Source organism: Bubalus bubalis, chromosome 18 (assembly GCF_019923935.1).
Source record: "Bubalus bubalis isolate 160015118507 breed Murrah chromosome 18, NDDB_SH_1, whole genome shotgun sequence".
Lineage (NCBI taxonomy): Eukaryota > Metazoa > Chordata > Mammalia > Artiodactyla > Bovidae > Bubalus > Bubalus bubalis.
The window spans coordinates 45,086,556-45,102,237 of NC_059174.1; the positions used below are offsets into that span (position 1 = coordinate 45,086,556).

General features: G+C 46.4%; 1 protein-coding gene and 1 long non-coding RNA gene across 2 annotated transcripts; one reads left to right on the forward strand and one right to left on the reverse strand.

Annotated features, from left to right (window-relative positions):
• Positions 1-388: 388 nt before the first annotated feature.
• Positions 389-1,881, reverse strand: LOC123330395 (major allergen I polypeptide chain 1-like). Its single transcript, XM_044931955.2, has 3 exons — positions 1,819-1,881; positions 1,494-1,681; positions 389-542 (listed from the first exon to the last, which is right to left on the reverse strand). Exons 1-3 carry the CDS (start codon positions 1,877-1,879, stop codon positions 513-515), a joined length of 279 nt encoding a protein of 92 aa, XP_044787890.2. The 5' UTR covers positions 1,880-1,881; the 3' UTR covers positions 389-512.
• A 6,536-nt stretch (positions 1,882-8,417) lies between these two features.
• LOC123330354 lies at positions 8,418-11,676 on the forward strand. The gene is made up of 3 exons (XR_006546213.2): positions 8,418-8,971; positions 9,487-9,672; positions 11,425-11,676. It is a non-coding gene; the product is annotated as an uncharacterized LOC123330354 (long non-coding RNA).
• Positions 11,677-15,682: the final 4,006 nt, after the last annotated feature.

The following is a 15,682-nucleotide window of genomic DNA, read 5'->3' on the forward strand; positions in this document are numbered from 1 at the left end:
GATCAGACACTCTGGCTGATATAATGATCATTAACCTTCCCCCACCTATTGAATTTGTGGAAGATCAACACTTGGTGGCTCAGACAGTAAAGAATCTTCCTACAAAGTGAGATCCATGAGTTCAGAAGATCTCCAGGAGAATGGAATGGCTTCCCATTTCAGTATTCTTTCCTACCGGGAGAATTCCATTGACAAGGAAGCCTGTTGGGCTACAATCCATGGGGTCACAAAGAACTGGACATGAATGAGCAACTAACACTTTCACTATCTTTCAGCATCTCACATCATTGAAATCCAGCTGCAGGTGGAAGTCACACTAGTGGTCTCCACTGTGGCCATGTCCTTCCTCTCCCCAACCCCCAAAACCCAATCTCCAGTAAGCACTCTGTTGTGAATTGCAAGGCCTTTTATTTCTGGTATTACCTACTTAGACACTTGGACATGGTGGGTTGTTGACACTACTTAGTGATCAGCCAAGTGACTTCCTTGGGCTCCTGGCAGGGACAGTTCCATCAGCAGAGAGAACTTGAGTATATTTTATTCTGTAAGAGAAGGTGCAGAAATTTCGTGAGGCCTCAGGGGTGGACAAGATGTGAAGCTGCACTGAACACAGGGGAGGGGCCTGCAGGCTTGTTTGGAGGGAGGCTTCTGGATGTGAGCAGGTAAAGGTGGGTATGTCCCAGGGAATTTTCCTCCAATGGAACAGAGACTGTGGGGTCTCCCTGGAGGGCTGAGGGCAGTCTTCTGGGATAGAATGGAGAACACTGTTGAGGACCACCTGGCAGAGCTCTGGAGTGACACCTGGGAGTCTTCAGGGATGATCTGACCCCTGTCTGCTTCCTCCCTCTGGCCCTTGTATACTTAAGAGCTGAAATAGCTCCTTGTCCCACCACCTCTAGGGCAGCAGAGAGAGAATTCACGCTTATCCTCGATTCTGGGCATCCCAGGCTTGGGGAGAGCAGGAGGGCAGCTTTTGGAAGCAGCCTTCTCTTAGGGCATGTGAGGCATAAATGTCCCTTTGGGGTCCAGGGAACAATGAGAAATGTAGGGTTTAGGTGAGATGGAGTAGGAACTTAAAAGCAGGAGAGAAAAAACTGATGTTTGGAGAAACGAAAGACTCAATGTGAATGGCTTACAGAAGATTCAGGTTCCTCTGCTGGAAAGGCTGGAGTCAAGGAGGTCAGTGCTGAGGGCCTAACTCCAAGGGCAGGTGGTGCCACAGAGTCAGAAGGGCCTAGAGGGTCCCAGGCCTGTGACCGGGCAGAGATGAGCACTCAGGGCCAACTCAGGAGCTCCAGGGCTAGACTGAGTTTTCCTGCAGGATCCTTCCCCACCCTGTGGGTGTCGGCCACATCCTCTCTGCCTCCACATTCATGAGGTTCTTTCTGCTCTCAGGTTCTCAGGGAAGAGCCAGGGTGGAGAGGAAATGATCCCCTCCCCCCAACACCTCCCAGTGCCCACACACAGGCACATTCACATACAGCCTGACCTACCAGGACACTGAAAGCATTCTGCTTATCCTCTTCTGTCAACTTCTCATTAACTCTGTCTTTCAGCTTCCTGGCATTGGCCACTATCGCACTGTTTGTGTTGTATTCTTTCACTTTAGCAATGTATTCTTCAGGGGTCCCCCTCACAAACAGGTAAACATCCTCCCTCACTGCTGGGCAGATGTCAGAGTCTTAAACAGAAAGATAAGGGGTCATGCCCTGAAAGGCATTTATCAGAACATGCTCTTCCCTTCCCCTCTGGACATGCTCAGTGCTGCCCTGGGAAAGTGTCAGAACCCTTGGGGGAGCCCAGGTTGCAGCCACTCACTTCCGCCCGCGATGAGGAGCAAGGCAGCACAGAGCAGCAGGACAGCTCCAGCCTGCATCATGGTGCTGGGGGCAGGTGCTCCCTACTCACCTGGACCCCTTTTATACCTGTGCTTGTCCTCACCCCAAGGGACCTTGTGTCGGATGCTTCCGTTTCCCGAAGATTCTGCCAGGCCACAGCCTGATGTTTCCCAAGGCTGCTCAGGAGGAGCTGTGTGTGTTGGCAAGATGCTAGTCCTTGAGTCCACAGAGGGCACTGGCTCAGCCTCCTCCCCACTGGAGGGCTCTGTTGGAGGGACAGCTGACACAGGAAGCTTAACAACTGAAAATCCCCAGGTTGACTAAATAGGGCAAAAATGCTCAAAAATCAGGCCTCCTGAATGCTGGCCTATGACAGCCCGTCAGAACGACACCTGATCTTGAAAACAGACTGGTGTGGACTCTGAGCTAGGAATGGTCTCACAGGGAGTAAGTGCCAGGCAAGCCAGAGCACAAGGCCTGACCCCTTGGTCAGGCTCTCTGGTGGCTCCTGCCCTGCCCTGCTGTTATCACTGTGTCCTTGATCTTGTCAGTGGCCTCTGCTGGGCCACTTCCCCTGAATTAGTTTCTGGAAGCTGGAAAACTCTTCTATGTGCTGGCTCAGAAATTTCTAGTTTTCTCTTGACCAAGTCCTTCCACTTGGCAACTTTGATAGTATCTCATTCTACACAGAAATATTTTCTGCAACTTCTTTCTTCTTTTCTTTTGAGACTTTTTTTTATTGGATTATAGACGATTAGGAAGGTTATGATAGTTTCAGGAGGACAACAAAGGGACTGAGCCATATATATGCACATGTATCCATTCTTTCACAAACTCCCCTCCTATCCATGCTGCCTCATAACACTGAGCAGAGTTCCCTGTGCAATAGTAGGTCCTTGTTGGCCATCCATTTTAAATACAGCATCATCCATCCTAAACTTCCTCACTCTCTCTCACCTTTCTCCTGACAACCATAAAATTCGTTCTCTAAGTCTGTGAGTCTCTTTTTGTTTTATAAATAACTTCATTTATATTATGTATTTTTAGATGCCACATATAAAAGGTGTCATAAGATGTTTCTGCTTCTCTGTCTGACTTTCTTCACTCAGTATGACAGTCTCTAGGTCCAACCATTTTCTGCAATCTCTTTCTACTTTTGAGTGTCTCTGCACTGTTCCCCCATCTCCTCTCCAGAGCTACCACTTGAGGAAAAGCCAGGCCCACTCTAGGCCACAATCTCTGGGCCAGTTGCACAACCAGCCCTGCACTGCTGCTGCCTCTATGAACTTATCCCTGCCTTTCTCTCCTTCCTCAGTGCCTCCTGTCTGCTCCTTGACCTGACCAAGTGTGTTCCTGCAGCAAGGACTCTGCATGGGGAGCCCTCCTGGCCTGGAAGGCTCTTCCTTCAGTGGCTGCATGATTCATTCCCTCATCCTTCAGGAGTCTTCAAGTATCACAGGGCACAGATTTCCCCGGACTATTGAGGCCTCATATCAAAGCATGCTGCCCTCTGCTCCTCCCCCTACAGCCCTCTGTCTTCTTGCCCTGCTTTATCTTCGCCCAGAGCACTTCTTCCTGTGGGGTCACTGTCTTTCACTCCCTCTTAGGTGATGAAGAGCTGCAGGAGAGCGAGAACTGTGCTGTGTGCTGCAGTATCCCCAGGACTAGGAGAGGGCCCAGCATTCGGTAGATGATGCACAATGTTTGTTAGAATAATGACAGTAAGTTTTATTTACTATAGGATGTGCTTATAAATACTGCCTGGGAAAAATAAATAAGGTAAAGATTTAAAATATTTCATAAGTCAGAATCAAATAGCTTTTGGCTGGAGGCACCTGGCTGTTATTTCTCTGAGTCACCTGCAGTGGATTAAAGTTTACTGAAGACATGATCTGAAATAGGGACACAATGTATGACCACAGTCAGAGCTCTATGCCAAATAGGATTCACATCCGGTAACTGCTCTTGGCAAAGAGTCACCAAGTACTGAGCTGCAGTGTCAGCTGATTTCCATGGAGCCCCTCCTCTCCATGGCTCCTGCTGCCTAGTGGCCACTGCTCTGCAGGTCACCCCATCAGGAGCTCAGGTGGCTGCAGATGTGTCTCAGAGGTTCCTGGGCAGAAAGGTGAACACCACATGGCCCAGGCTGCACATGCTGGCTCTTTGTCTGTGGACGGCAGGATTTCTATGTGGTGGGACCCCTGCCCATGGATCCCATGCCTTCTGTTCTTCAGAAGACACTGCCCCAAATGCTGTCTGCAGCTCTGTGAGGAGAGGAGCCAGGGCTTAGAATGCTGAGTAACACAGATTACTATAACTGTAACTGTATAGCAGCTGAGTAACACAGCTGCTATAAATCCAGCCAAGTGCCCTTCTGAAGGTTCTACAGGATCCTCTGAGATGTCCCCGAATTGTAGGGACATTTGGTGACATCAGGGTGAAGAGCAGGTCAGGGTCAATGGAGGAATGCCACTGATGTGGCCATTTCCCAATGCAGATTGTTTTTTTAATGTCTTTTTATTTGGAGGATAATTACTTTACAATACTGTGTTGGCTTCTGCCACAAAACATGACTCAGCTGTAAGCATAGGTATGTCTCCTGCCTCTTTAACCTACCTCACCTCCCATCCCACCCTATCCCTTTAGCTTTTCACACAGTACCACATTGAGCTTCTTGTGTCAAATTGTTATTAATAACATTACATTTGGAATAATTTGTGATGTATAAAGTAGTTGCAAATATTTGTCAAACCTGAGAAAAAACATTGAAACTTTACTACTAACCGAACCTCATACTTTATTTGGATTTCACCGGATTGTCCATTAATGTCACTTTGGGTTCCAGGATCCAACCCACAACTACACACAATGCATTCATTGTCATGTGTGCCCAGTATCCTCTCCTCTGTGGATTACTCATTATCCCCTACTCTGTTATGGCCTTGGTAGTCTTGAGGGGAACTGGCCAAGGATGGTAGAGGGACCCTCAAGCTGAGTTTGTGTGCTGTTGTTCTCATAATGTACAGTGGGTTCAGACTTTGGGTTTTGAAGAAGACACCACACTGGAGAAGTGCCCTTTCATCCCCTTTCATCAGTGTACACATGACAGCAGTGTGTGTTACCACTGGAAATATCAGCCTTGATTAGTTGATTATGTGTTTGCCAAGTTTCTGCACTACTTTCCCCTTCCACTCCTCTTCTCTTTGGAAGGTGAAGTCGCTCAGTCATGTCCAACTCTGTGACCCCATGGACGGTAGTCCACCAGGCTCCCCCATCCATGGGGTTTTCCAAGCAATAATACTGGAGTGGGTTGCCATTTTCTTCTCCATCTCTTTGGAAATGAGTTCCTAAGTCTAGCCCATGCTCAGAGAGGGCAGGGCAGTAATTTCCCCCTCCTGGATGGGATAATCTATGACTGTTATTCAGGATGTTTCTGTAAGGATTGGTTGTCTCCTCTCCCACATTTATGTAATCATATAGTAATGTAATCATTCAACAGATCTTTGAAGGAAGTCACCATTATCTTCATTACCTCCACCATAGTTTGGGCCCAGGTAAATAGCAAGGTCCATACCATTTCTGTCCTTTATCAAGCCCATCTTTGCATGAAATGTTCCCTTGGTATCTCTGATTTTCTTGAAGAGATCTCTAGTCTTTCCCATTCTGTTTTTTTCCTCTATTTCTTTGCATTGATCGCTGAGGAATGCTTTCTTATCTCTCCTTGCTATTCTTTGGAACTCTGCATTCAGATGCTTATTTCTTTCCTTTCCCCCTTTGCTTTTCACTTCTCTTCTTTTCACAGCTATTTGTAAGGCCTCCCCAGATGGCCATTTTCCTTTTTTACATTTCTTTTCCATGGGGATAGTCTTGATCCCTGTCTCCTGTACAATGTCACAAACCTCCGTCCACAGTTCATCAGGCACTCTGTCTATCAGATCTAGTCCCTTAAATCTATTTCTCACTTCCACTGTATAATCATTAGGGATTTGATTTAGGTCATACCTGAATGGTCTGGTGATTTTCCCTACTTTCTTTAATTTAAGTCTGGATTTGGCAATAAAGAGTTCATGATCTGAGCCACAGTCAGCTCCTGGTCTTGTTTTTGCTGACTGTATAGAGCTTCTCCATCTTTGGCTGCAAAGAATGTAATCAATCTGATTTCAGTATTGACTATCTGGTGATGCCCATGTGTAGAGTCTTCTCTTGTGTTGTTGGAAGAGGGTGTTTGCTATGACCAGTGCATTCTCTTGGCAAAACTCTATTAGTCTTTGCCCTGCTTTATTCCATACTCCAAGGCCAAATTTGCCTAACAGAAGCAGAATATATTAAGAAGAGGTGGCAAGAATACACAGAAGAACTGTACAAAAAGATCTTCACAACCCAGATAATCACAATGGTGTGATCACTCATCTAGAGCAAGACATCCTGGCATATGAAGTCAAGTGGGCCTTAGAAAGCATCACTACAAACAAAGCTAGTGGAGGTGATGGAATTACAGCGGAGCTATTTCAAATCCTGAAAGATGATGCTTTGAAAGTGCTGCACTCAATATGCCAGCAAATTTGGATAACTCAGCAGTGGCCACGGGGCTGGAAAAGGTCAGTTTTCATTCCAATCCCAAAGAAAGACAATGCCAAAGAATGCTCAAACTGCCGCACAATTGCACTCATCTCACATGCTGGTAAAGTAATGCTCAAAATTCTGCAAGCCAGGCTTCAGCAATACATGAACTGTGAACTTCCAGATGTTCAAGCTGGTTTTAGAAAAGGCAGAGGAACCAGAGATCAAATAGCCAACATCTGCTGGATCATTGAAAAAAGCAAGAGAGTTCCAGAAAAACATCTATTTCTGCTTTATTGACTATGCCAAAGCCTTTGACTGTGTGGATCACAACAAACTGTGGAAAATTCTGAAAGAGATAGGAATACTTGACCACCTGACCTGCCTCTTGAGAAACCTATATGCAGGTCAGGAAGCAACAGTTAGAACTGGACATGGAACAACAGACTGGTTCCAAATGGGGAAAGGAGTATGTCAAGGCTGTATAATGTCACCCTGCTTATTTAATTTATATGCAGAGTACATCATGAGAAATGCTGGGCTGGAAGAAGCACAAGCTGGAATCAAGATTGCCGGGAGAAATCTCAATAACCTCAGATATGCAGATGACACCACCCTTATGACAGAAAGTGAAGAGGAACTCAAAAGCCTCTTGATGAAAGTGAAAGTGGAGAGTGAAAAAGTTGGCTTAAAGCTCAACATTCAGAAAATGAAGATCATGGCATCTGGTCCCATCACTTCACGGGAAATAGATGGGGAAACGGTGGAAACAGTGTCAGACTTTATTTTTTGGGACTCCAAAATCACTGCAGATGGTGATTGCAGCCATGAAATTAAAAGACGCTTACTCCTTGGAAGGAAAGTTATGACCAACCTAGATAGCATATTAAAAAGTAGAGACATTACTTTGCCAACAAAGGTCCGTTTAGTCAAGGCTATGGTTTTTCCAGTGGTCATGTATGGATATGAGAGTTGGACTGTGAAGAAAGCTGAGCACCGAAGAATTGATACTTTTGAACTGTGGTGTTGGAGAAGACTCTTGAGAGTCCCTTGGACTGCAAGGAGATCCAACCAGTCCATCCTAAAGGAAATCAGTCCTGGGTGTTCGTTGGAAGGACTGATGCTAAAGCTGAAACTCCAATACTTTGGCCACCTGATGTGAAGAACTGACTCATTGGAAAAGACCCTGATGCTGGGAAAGATTGAAGGAGAGAGGAGAAGGGGAGAACAGAGGATGAGATGGCTGGATGGCATCACTTACTCAATGGACAAGAGTTTGAGTAAACTCTGGGAGTTGGCGACAGATAGAGACACCTGGCGTACTGCAGTCCATGGGGTCAGAAAGAGTCAGACACAACTGAGAGACTGAACTGAACTGATATGTATATTGGTATGGACTGATACATATTACTTTATACTTTGGGTTATCATCTAATTCTCTTTTATTTTTTTGTCTCCAAACTGTTTCCGGTTTGGCCATTGGGAGTTTCTCAGACTTTGCTTCTAGAGTTTTTAAGAACTATCTCAAACTCTTTGTCCCAACAAACTGCTTTGGTAGCGCAGAAGGTTGAGTGTCTCTTGATAGAGTTTGCACACATGCACTGCCCCCTTTAGTGGACCCAGCCCTCTGGGTGGACCTCAGAGCCTCTGCCCCAGAAGACAAACTCTACAACCCCATAGCTACTCCCTGATGCCTCTGGATAGACTGCAGTCCAAACATCTCTTGAGACCAGGTTCACAGATGGAGGAGGGTGGGACAGCCAGTAGAAGGGGAAAGACTGGAGCCACTAGGGGTCTAGGATATAGGAACTTTCTCTCTTGAATATTTGAGAAAAGCTGGTGGCATGATTCAAAATTACAGAATTACCATCCCCTGAAAAAAAACCACATGGACTTAAGTCCTGAGACTTCCTGGATTGGAATGATTCAGAGCCCAAGGCTACTCTCCACCAGTCATCAGGGCCCTGTCTAGAGATATTTGGGGGCTTCAGTAAGATGTTAAGATATTCGGGGGCTTCAATAAGGCCCAGTGCAGCATTCTTATCTCCAGGACTTAAATTTGGGGAAAAAAGGAAGGATTCTGGACGAACTTTTTTCTACCTGACAGTGCTGTAGAGCTGTCCTTGGCCCTCCTGTAATTCCATCTGCTCAGTTTGAGAGAGTGCTGCCCTTGGAACCAGGATGGACTGGCGGATGGATGCTCAGGAAAACAGATGATGGTTGGGCTGGGACAACAAAGCACTTGGCTCCAAATGGAGTCAGAAATGTCAGCTCCACTTGGTCTTTGGCAAAGATATCCCCACATGTTCTCCAGGAGATCTGCTCTCAGAGTAGGAAAGGCTTTCCACAGTAAACACCCCCAAGGACCTAGGGAGCCACCTGTGCCAGCTGTATGACCACAGGCCTTTGGTCTTCCTGGGAGGGATGTGGGCTGGGCTCAGGAAGCTTGTGGTTTATAAAGAAACAGAAACCCTGCCCTGAGCAGAGCACTCCAGCTGCCGCCACAATGAAGGGAGCACTGCTTGTGCTGGCCTTGCTGGTGACCAGAGAGCTGACCTTTGAGACTCGTGAGGGTAGGGTGGAGGATCTGGATGGCCCTCCTGATCCTTGCCCAGTGCTGTCTCACTGCATCTTTCCCAATCCTGTCCAAGCCACTTCTAGGGGCAGATTCTGAGGGAAGCTGGCAGATCAGTGCCCAGGAGTCTGGCACAAACTCCCTGAGGTTTTCAGTCTTTGAATGAAGGGGGTGGTGTGGAGCTGGACGGGTCATTATCTGCACACACCCTGGGGCATAGTTAGTTTAGGGTAATGGTGCTCATTGGAAGGGAGGAAGTAGGCTGGTATACCTGCGGGTGGTGGTCAAGGGTGGAGGGATTTCCAGGCCTAGCTCCTCTTGCTGCTCCCTCTGCTGGGAGTGCCTCATAGGGAAGGTCTTCTGTCTAGGATGTAAACAGTCCTGGGAGAGGGCGGGTCCCTGTGGGAGGTGAGTCTGAAGCTTTGGATGCATGAGTTTCTATCAGATCGTGGGAAACAGGAACCTTCTACCTTGGTTATTCTTCTGACAAGGTGTTTTCTGTTGTGCCTTCAGCCGAAGCCTGCCCTATTTTTTATCGAGTCCTTACCACTGTAGCCCTTGCATTACCACCGCCATTGTTGAACAAAACCCTCGATTTGGTTGAAGCTACTGATGCAGAAAAAGTAGCACTAGAAAAAAATCCAGGATTGCTTCGCTGAGAATGGACTTGTGAACAGGTTGAAACATCTGAGAATCACGGTAATCTACTCTCCCCTAGCCCTCACTCTGAGAACTTGTATGCATAGTGCAGTATGCCACATGGTAATAGATTCTGCTGTCTTGGGATGTGTGACAGACAAGAGCTATTAACAGAGAACTACATAAACCTTTGGTCCACCCTACAGCACCTATAATGGGCTTCCCCACTGGCTCAGTGTTGAAGAATCCACATGCAATGCAGGAGACATGGGTTCCATCTGTGGGTCATTTAGATGCTCTGGAGGCCAGTGGCTCAGTGTTGAAGAATCCACATGCAATGCAGGAGACATGGGTTCCATCTGTGGGTCATTTAGATGCTCTGGAGTAGGGAATGGCAACCCATTCCAGTATTCTTGCCCAGAAAATCCCAGGGACAGAGGAGCCTGGCGGATTGCAAAGAGTCAGATATGACTGAAGCGACTGAGCTGTTATGCCCCCACAGCACCTATAATATACAAGCGCAGTCTACCTGCACATCCAGACTCTTGTTACTGAGTATGTCTGTATCATGTCAATCAGGTCATAGAGAGAGGAATAATATCAGTGCAATAGGCTAAGTGTGTTGATTCATGTGTTCCCCGCCCTCCCCCCCCCACCCCCCCCCCCCCCACCCCCCGCTTCGGTTTTGGAGCCAGCATTGGAGGAGTAGATTTTTAATCTTTGGCAGGAAAGGAAGCATTCAGCTCACACACGTGTAGTTTTGTCAGCTCTATTTTGGTGTAGGTGATTTACTCCCTAAGTCATGCCCAACTCTTTGCAATCCCATGGACTGTCACCTCCCAGGTTCCTGTGTCTATGGGATTTTCCAGGCAAGAATCCTGAAATGGGTTGCTATTTCTTTTTCCAGCAGATCTTCCCAACCCAGGGATCAAACCCATGTCTCCCGCTTGGCAGGCAGATTCTTTACTGCTGAGCCACCTAAAAAGCCCCAGCTCTATTTTAGGAATATTGAAAAGAAGCCCCTGTCTTTAGAGTCTCTTTCCAGCATGGGACTCCCCGGCTTTGTGAAGTTTCTGGCCTGTGATCCTGTCACCTCCTTTTGTTCCCACTCTGTTGGCCATTGCTTGGGCTGAGAGCCCCATTTCCACTGAAATGGGCTCCATGTCTACAAGCCTGATTTTCCACTGTGGTGTTTTGGTGCCTGAGGCTCCTGAGGAGGCTTCTAGGTACCTGTGACTGCTCACCTGAGCTAGCAATATATCTACTAATGGCCTATCTTTTCTTTCTTGTTCTTGTCAGACAGTATTGGAGATTCTGAATAATCTGTCTCTGCGTATTTTTCTGTAATGAAGTGTTTAAAATGAGAAGTCTGCCATGAGCCGAGTTTCAATCACTAATAGAAGCTCACAGGGCACATGGGATTGCTTACAGCACCTGCATGCACATTCTGTCCATGCAGCACTCCTGTCAGAAGAGGCTCAAGGTGCAGGAGATGTGACCCAAACCCAGACTCCAGCACCTTGCTCCTCCCTCAGGACCAGTCCCGGCTGTGCCCTGCTGACCCTTGCCATCTCCTCCCCTTCCTGACTTGGCTGGTGGCTCTGTCTCCTTCCTGATGCATGTGTCTCAGCTGTTAGGGAGCCATCCTCCCCCTGGTGCCTGCTGGCAACCCCCTCTCCAGTGGTGGGTCTGTGGGCAGAGGTTCTTGCTGGGGATGGGGCTGAATCCCTCAGGGTGAGGCATGAGGTGATTCTGGGGAGACAGGATAGCCCGGATATGGGCTCATATCCTGTCCCTCCTCCTCCCTTCCAGCTTTCCATCATCTTCAGTAAAGATTGCACTGTCTATAAGTTGCCCTCAGTGGTGAACACTGGTTTAGGATTAGCTCTCAGTGTGACATCTTTGCTGAGATAATCTTTGCCAGGGATGCCAGCCTGCACTCGCACTTCCTACCCTGTTTTCCTTCTCATCTGAAGCTGGAATCCAGACACCTGTCCCACCTGATGTGTCCTGTATCAGTCTGACTCTAATAAAATAACTGCAGCATTGCTCAGTGTGCCCAGTGTGTGTGTTTGTGTGGGGAGGATGTGAGCCAGGAGGTCTTGGGAGATGGTGAGAAGTGACACATGTGATCATTGAGGGCATGGGAACTAGGGTCAGACAGAACAAAGTAAACCTAGGCCCTGTCCCTGACAAGCTGCGGGACCACAGGCAAGTTTGCGGCAACTTTATCAAGTCATTCTGTCATCTGTTGAATGGGGATTGGGTATCAACATTAAGCAAAATAACACGTACCCAACTCCCCTACTTCGGCAGCCTGGAAGGATTAAAGTGTTGTCCATGGCCACAGATAGCATGTCTCCCACTCTAACCTTTAGCACAATAGCAGAGCCTCTAATCCTTTAACTGTCCCTCTGGTTATTGACAGGTGTCTCAGGCAAAGACTGAGCAACTTCATTACAGGTCCCTTCTCCCTCCCAGTGGCATTTGCTATTTTCTACATCTTAGGTGGGTGACTTCTGAGGAGCCAGCATTTCTTCAGGAACACTTAGTACCACTGGTGTTTTTGGTCCTGCCATGGGGATCAGGACCCCCATGAAATGTTGAACCAGGAAGAAGGTAGTAGATGGAAGAAGCTACCCCAGTGGGAATGTTGTTACCATGGAAACATCTCATGCTGTAAGTGCGAACTTCAGAATGTGCCACATGGGAATGCATCCTGAACCCTCCAGCCTACTTCTAAGAGCATGAATGGGTAGTTGCATTACCATAGGAAATTTGTAAGGCTCCAAGAAAGGGCCTAGGTTTTATCTGTTTCCTAGGGTCTAGTGCAATATCAGGCTATAGTCAGCATGACCCACATAAGCAGTGGCATAACTGGTAAAAATCTCTCTACCTTCAGGCCAGGCAGGCATAATAAAATCACATACTGAGAGCTGAACTTGGTACTTAGGACTAATTGGCCAGGACCTTGAGTCCTGGCTCTTCTTTGACATGCTGGCTGGACTTAAGTTTTTAAATTCACCCATTCACTCTTTCTACACCTTGACTTTACATCTATCAAGTGCTGGATGCTCTGCCAGATCTTGTATTAAAGTGTTCAAGTCATACTAAAAAGGTCTAAACTTTTTTGAAAAGCACAAAATAAAAATTTAATAGATAAAGAGCTAAATCATATCTTTGTATGAGATGAATTGACATTGTAGAAATGTCAACAATTCCAAAATTCATCTACATTTATCTTTGTTTACTCCCCCAAACTAAATTCTTGAAATCAACCAAAAGTGCAACTGTTAGTTGCTCACTCATGTCCATAGCCTGCCAGGCTCCCATGTCCATGGAATTTGCCAAGCAAGAATGCTGGAGTGGATAGTGATTCTCTTCTCCATAGGATCTTCCCGACCCAGGGATTGAACCCGGATATCTTGCATTGCAGGCAGATTCTTTACTGAAGCCACCAGGGTAGCCTCCAAGGAATTTTCAAGAAACTTGAAGTAAAAGGAGGCTTGTTCTCACCAGTTATTTCAACAAAATTATAAGTCTGGTGTTTGTGACAGAAAACATATGGCTAGAATCAAAGATAATTTAAGATATAATAATAGTTTTTTGAATCAGGCCAAGAATCCTGGTGTCTTTCATGACTCAGGAACAACCTTTCATCTTGGCTTGTCTGGGATTCTTCAGGGAAAGGTAAGGATGCTTGGCGATCTAGTGCTTTGTTCTCTTATCAAACACATTTTCTACTGTACTTTACTAACTCTACAGTGTGCTTGTGTGTGTGATTGATTCAAAGAGACACACATGTGTGAACCAAGAGCTGGGTCCTAATCTACGATTCCATGGTGACCTCATACGGCTTACGGCAGAAACCCTGTCGAGGGATTATACCAACTTGCTAATATCAAGAGGCACCCAATGTCTCCTTTGGGGAATGGCCAGAGATGGACAAAGCATGTGGACTGAACTCTCCTTTCGTGGTCTCTTTGACCATTTCATAACTTCCTGGGAATTAGAACTACTAACCTAATCTGTCAGATCATAGACTTTCAAGGGACTTGTGATCTATGTTGTTACTGTGTATTGTTACTTAGTTCTCAAACTTGAAATAGTAGTCAGAAAGTGCCTAGCCTCACTAGGAGTCGAAAGTTCATAAGCTAGATGGAGCTCTAGCTCCAAGAGCATCTCTCAGGTTAAAGATTACTCAGATAGGAAGTACCGTGGCCTTCTTCCTTTGGTAACACTAGTTCTTGGTGGACAAGGGAAGGCTCTGCAGTGGCTTTTGTCCCAACTCCTTAGATATTCTTTCTGTGGAATCTGTGGGAATGAACTGGAAGGACTGGCCTTAATAACTCAAGGACAAAATCACTTTTTCCTCACTGGCCAGCCCTTCACCATGTCTTTTGCTATTGCTTATACCTGTATGGTGATGCTTGGAAAGAACATCTTAGTTTTATGTTCATACTAGTCTAATTGTGGTTAGGAATATACTCAGGGATGTGTATAGGCACTCAGGAGAATAATGTTTCCCCCAGTGGTCTTAGCTTGGGAGGCATTCTGAAAGGTTACTCAGTTTGTACACCAAGTGGCATCAGAGGCGAACAATGTTTTAATGGTGAGGAATTGGACATTAATTAGTCTGGGGTGCCATCAGGTCTACCCCCTGGAGAATCTCCATCTGCCTCAGTGGTAGAACCAGGAGGACAAGTACAGTGCCTGCATTGGTAAGGGACAGACTAAGTCTGACCAGGGAAAGAAAGCTTCAGTGGAAAGTCTGTCTACACCCCCATCTGGGCGGGGGGTGGGGGGGGGGGGTGCCTCCAGTGGAAAGATGGTGCTGGTCACTTTTTTCCTCTTACACATGGGAGCTAACAATTCCAGCCTCACCCTTTTTGAACTATATCCTGAAAAACTCAAGTAGATTTGATCCCCAGAGCTTAAAGAAGACACATCTGATCTTCCTATGTGATACTGCATGGCCACAATATCTATTGAAGAACGGCAAATGGTGGCCGGTTGGAGGGTCTCTTAATTATAATACTGTTTTACAATTAGACTGGTTCTGTAGAAAACAAGGGAAATGGGTAGAAGTAGAAAATGTGTTTCCCTTCTTCTCTCTGTGAGACATGTCAGCCTTATGTCCTAAGGGTGTAGATTTGGGTATTAAACCTTCAGCTCCCTCCTGTCCTCCTACTTTGCCCCCATAACCGGGGCTCCAAACTGAACAAACTGAAAGTCTGGGAACCCGCCCGCCACCTCCATCCCACCCAGAAGAGCTGCCTTGGTCTCGGTAAAAACCCAAACTAAGATTCAAACTGCCCAAGTAGAGGTCCAAACAACGCATCTCAATATAACCTCAAACTACTTTAGTTTCAATAGAAACTCAGACAATCGAAATAAGAGAAGCTCAGACAGCAAAAACTAAGGGTGAAATACAGGATGAGATGGAGGACAGGAGACAAAGAGATAAAGAAAAGCAGACTTCTCCAATCTATCCTTGGGATATATATGCACAGAGCATATATATTTCCTTGGGATCATATGCACAGAGCAGCCAGAGAGGCTGAGGAACAGCCACACAAGCTGTTGCCTCTTCATGAAGAACCCACCAGGGGAAATAATCAGTGTATGAGAGTTAATAAGCCCATTTCCTATCAAGAAATACAAATAATCAAGGAGGATCTGGGAGACTATTTAGACAACCCAGAAAAATATATTAGAACTTTTAAGGTGTTACTCTATGACCTTACTCGGAAGGATGTGATGTATATCCTGGGACAAACAGTAACTCCTGACTCAAAAACTTGAGTTTTGGGGAAAGCCATTGCCTATGGAGATGAATGGCTTGGTAATGAATTAGTAAGGAAGAGGGAGGACAAGACAGCCACCCTCCCTACTGGGAATCAGGTAGTCCCAACTATAGAACCAGATTGGGAATAATAAAGGAAGATGGGATCAGAGTCATTTTGTCAGATGTATTCTTGAAGGACTCGGGCAAGCACATGCTAAGACTTTAAACTATGCCAAATTGGCAAACATAGAACAGGAGGAGAAGGAAGCTCCTGGTAAATTC